The 4,550-nt window shown below is 40.4% G+C and overlaps 1 protein-coding gene across 1 annotated transcript; it reads left to right on the forward strand.

Moving 5' to 3' along the window:
- Positions 1–3,883: 3,883 nt before the first annotated feature.
- On the forward strand, positions 3,884–4,285 carry LOC115230677. Its single transcript, XM_029800812.1, has one exon. The coding sequence runs from the start codon at positions 3,884–3,886 to the stop codon at positions 4,283–4,285; it is 402 nt and encodes a 133-aa protein (XP_029656672.1).
- Positions 4,286–4,550: the final 265 nt, after the last annotated feature.

Consider the following 4,550-nt stretch of genomic DNA (forward strand, 5'->3'; position numbering starts at 1 on the left):
CTTGATCACCAGTCAGGTTCTTGACCACCAGACAGAAGACAGACTATTTTTACTTCAAATTTTTGGAAGTTTTGTAAATTTTTACTGATATTTGATTAGATGAAATACATCGAAACCGGTAATATTAATATTTTTATTTATATAATCTTTTATTAAATTCCCTCTTAAATTGAAATGTCTTAGACTTGCTTCTATGATATTTCCACCTCCATCTTTTACAAACACACGTGTTCGTGTGTATATGTATGTATGTATATATATATATATATATATATAATATATATATATATATATATATATATAACTTAGACTTAGAAAGGTTTTTGGCCAGTATTGGCCCAGGCCATGTCTAACTTAATAGCACCACCTGGCGAAGTCTTTCAGTTCAGGATTTGGGCACCAAGGCCCATTCGAGCAGAGAGTTATTGTTTGCGGAGACATATCCGGGTGTGGGTGGTTTGTCCGGTGCTGTTTGAAGGAATTTGTCCAAAGACTTCTTGAATTTTGTGTGGTCAGTTTCTTTTTTGGCGTGTCCTGGTGTAATGTTGAAGAGAGCGGGTCCAATTGAGGTGAAATAGTTGTGCCGTATTGTCGTTATGTGATGCGATTTAGATTTTTGTTGTGGACGGATGGCACGTGGTCCAAGCCTTGGATGCATTTTGAAGGTGATGCCAACATCATTCGGACAGTGCTGATGGAATATTTTCCACATCATGCAGATAATGTAGCGTTCACGGCGTCGTTGGAGTGAATACAATTTCAGCTTCTCTAGTCTACCCCAGTAGTCAAGGTCTGACATGCCATCTATCTTTTTTGTGATTGACCTTTGGGGGGCTTCAATTCTCATAATATTTTGTTTTGTGTAGGGAGACCACAGTGGACAGCAGTATTCAAGGTGGGGTCGGGCAAAAGTGGAGAAGAGAAGGATAATAGCGTGGGAATCTCTCGACTGGAAGGTTCTGAGAATCCAGGAACACATTCTGCGGGCCATGTCAACTTTGCTGCTTATATGTGTAGCCCAGCTTATGTTGTTGTCCACTGTTACTCCCAGGTCTCTGATGTTGTTGGATGCCATGAGAATTTCTCCAGAAGGAAGATAGTATGGGAGTTTCAGAGCGTCCTCCCTTCCAAAGTAGATCAGTTCGAATTTGTCTTCATTTAGCAACATGTTATTCTTTTCCGCCCATTGGACAACAGCCAGTAGGTCTGACTGAAGGTTTATTCGGTCATCCACGCCATTGATGACCTTCTGGAGCTTGGAATCATCAGCGAAGGTTCTGATGTTGCTGTGTTTGATGGTGTCAGTAATATCATTTATGTAGATGATGAAGAGAAGTGGGCCCAACACAGTGCCTTGTGGGACACCACTGCTGACTTTGGCTGGGCTGGATTTGACTCCTTCGACTACAACATGTTGGGTTCTGTTAGAGAGGAAGCACTTGATCCATTGCAGCAGCTTTCCAGTGACACCAATATTGGACAGCTTTCTCAGAAGGATCTTATGATCAACCCTGTCAAAGGCCTTGCTGAAATCAAGGTAGATGACATCAGTGTTGGAACCCTCTCCCAAGGCTCTCAAAATGTCATCAAAATGATGCAGTAGCTGCGTCAGGCAATCTCTCCCATTACGGAATCCATGCTGGTTGGGGTTCAGCATATTATGACTCTCAAGGAAGTGAGTCATACGCGATCTCAGCACCCTCTCAAATACCTTGATGATATGAGAGGTGAGTGAGATTGGACGGTAATTCACGACAAGCGATTTGTTTCCTTTTTTGAAAACTGGGACAACAGACTGGGATAGAAGGTCTTCTGGTATATATCCAGCATCCAGTGAGTTCCGCCACAGATTGGCTAGAGGGGGTGCAAGTTGGTTTTGACACATCTTCAAGACACAAGCAGGGAACCTATCGGGACCTACTGCTGAATTATGCTTCATTTCCTTTATTACTGCTAAGACATCAGGAGCGCCAATGTTATGTCCGATAAAGTGTATTGGGGAGTAACATCACTGATACAGCCCAGATCAGTCATATCAGGATTGCTGAAAACAGAGCAATATTGTTTCTGCAATATTTCTCCCATGGTTTTGGCATTGTCTTGAAGAGTACCATTTTCATCAATCAGAGGGCCAACAGTAGAACCAGTGACTCTGTGTTTTTTTGCAAATGAAAAGAACACTTTGGGATTGAGTTTGATCTTCTCAATGGCCCAGGCCTCTTCAGCTCTTCGCTGACTATTGATGATAGACATCATGTTGTTTTGGAGTTTATGATTTTTAATCTCTAGCGACGAGATGGCAGTCAGGTTGGTGTGTTGCTGTTGACAGTATTTCAGCATGTTGATCTTTTTGTTGATTCTTTTAATTTTCCTTATGAGAGATTTTCTATTTCTAGGGATTCGACACTTAGATTTGTTTGCAGATCTTAATGGGGTGTATCTTGCACATATGTTCGTGATGGTGTCTACAAGTGACTGCCAGGACTTTTTGATGTTAGTGGGTGTGTATGTGTGCGTGAAGGACCAATCGACTTGTGCAAGATCATTATTGATCGCTTCCCAGTTTGCATTGTGGAAATCCATAGTGTCAAATGGATGAATAGGAGGGATGACATTTGTTTTGCATTTTGGCCAGTGAAATCTCAGATCACAGAGAACCATGTCATGGTCGGAGAGTAGGGTTTTCTCCACTGCAATATTGTGGATAGTATCAGTGTGATTGCTGAAAATTAAGTCTAAGACGTTTTTGTGACATCTCGTTGGTTCGAGTACCAGTTGGGACAAGAAGAAGTCATCCATGAAGTCAAGAAGCGATTCCACTGCCTCCCTGTCAGGGGTTGAGAGAGAAGAACCTGGCGGCAGACTGTTTGTAGACCAGTCAACCCCGGGAAGGTTGATGTCTCCCATCATTAAAATGTTGTCTGGTTGACACTGCTGAATGAAACACTTTATGCTGTTGAGGCATTCCTTGAAGCATGGTAGGGGCGTTTGGGGTGGTCTGTAGAGCCCAACTACTGTTAAGTTGTTGGTTTGACTGAACACAGCGACTGCTTCGCAGTATCCATTCGAAAATATGTTCATGGCTTCTGTTGAGAATGAATCATGGACATAAATGGCAGTCCCACCCTTTCTTCTGCCAACACGATCAGCACGAATGGTTTTGAAATTTTTAACTTTCACCTCGGCTTCCAAGTGGAGGTCACTAAGATGGGTTTCAGTGAGGACGAAGAAAGGGATGTGGTTTGGATGGGCCTCGACCCAGTCCTCCAGGAATCTTATCTTCCATTTTTGTGTATTGGTGGAAGGGCTGATGCCTTGGGCATTAAGCAGAAATGTTGAGGCGAGAGTGGATGGTTTTAATTGTTTTGGTGATTTGTTTATTTGATTGCTTTTTAATGGCATGTGTAGTGGGGTAATAGTGGTGGATGGCGGTGGGTGATAGCTCGGATGTTTTTTTCCAGTTCTTTTGCTAGATTCATTATAGCAATATATATATATATATACATATATATATATATATATATACATATATCTCTTATATATGCATATGTATATGTATATGTATATATATATATATATATATATATATATATATATATATATATATATATATATATATATTATATATATATATATATATTATATATATATATATACATATATATATATATATATATATACATATATATGCATATATTCATATATATCCATATATACATTTAAATATTTACATGTATACACACACATAGGCACACACATACACGCATTTATATTGGTTTAGTCAACATGTCCGTTTGACACCAAACTTCAAGCACTCTAATAAGTAGCTAACTTCAGTCTGTTCTTTGCGCATGCGCACTGATTAGGTACTTGACACTTCAGCATGGTTCGAGGTGAACCCACGACGATACAGGCTGCACTTTTTGCTCTTGGGATTAACCTCAAAATGGAGAAACACAGCGAATATCATCGGCAGAGCATACTTTTATATTTGGAAAAAGGCAAGAAACCGGTGGAAACTGGCAGGATGATATTCGTTGTGTATGGAAAGGATGCTTTTATGGAACGTGATTGTCAGAAGTGGTTTACAAGATTACAATCAGGAAATTTTTCGGTTCAAGATACACTCCACTCTGGCCGGGCAGCTGAGATTAATTGCGACGAAATGGAGTCAGTCGACGCCAGGATGCTAGTAGACATTTCCCAAATATCCAAATTGAGTGTTGAGAAAATCATCTGGTTACGTCAGCATATTCGATGTTTGGGTGACGCATCAATTGAATGAGCTTAAAGTAGCCCAACGGATTTCCATTTTCAATTCGCAGCAGAAGCGGGAAGAAAACAAAAACCAGCTACTTATTATTGTAGAGAATCGTAACACGGGATGAAAACTCAATCGTCTATAACAAAAAGATGCACAAACGCTTTGCGATTACAACTTGTGTCTTATTTTCGCTTAAAAGACCGAGCAGACACCATGCTCAATCCAATCCATTCATCCATCCATCCATCCATCCATACATGGACTCAACCATGGTTATGGACTCAAC

Source organism: Octopus sinensis, unplaced genomic scaffold (assembly GCF_006345805.1).
Source record: "Octopus sinensis unplaced genomic scaffold, ASM634580v1 Contig16127, whole genome shotgun sequence".
NCBI classification, from domain to species: Eukaryota; Metazoa; Mollusca; class Cephalopoda; order Octopoda; family Octopodidae; genus Octopus; species Octopus sinensis.

Excerpts from the sequence above, each read along its gene's own strand:
- LOC115230677 (XM_029800812.1), top strand. The coding sequence starts at position 3,884 with ATGGTTCGAGGTGAACCCACGACGATACAGGCTGCACTTTTTGCTCTT.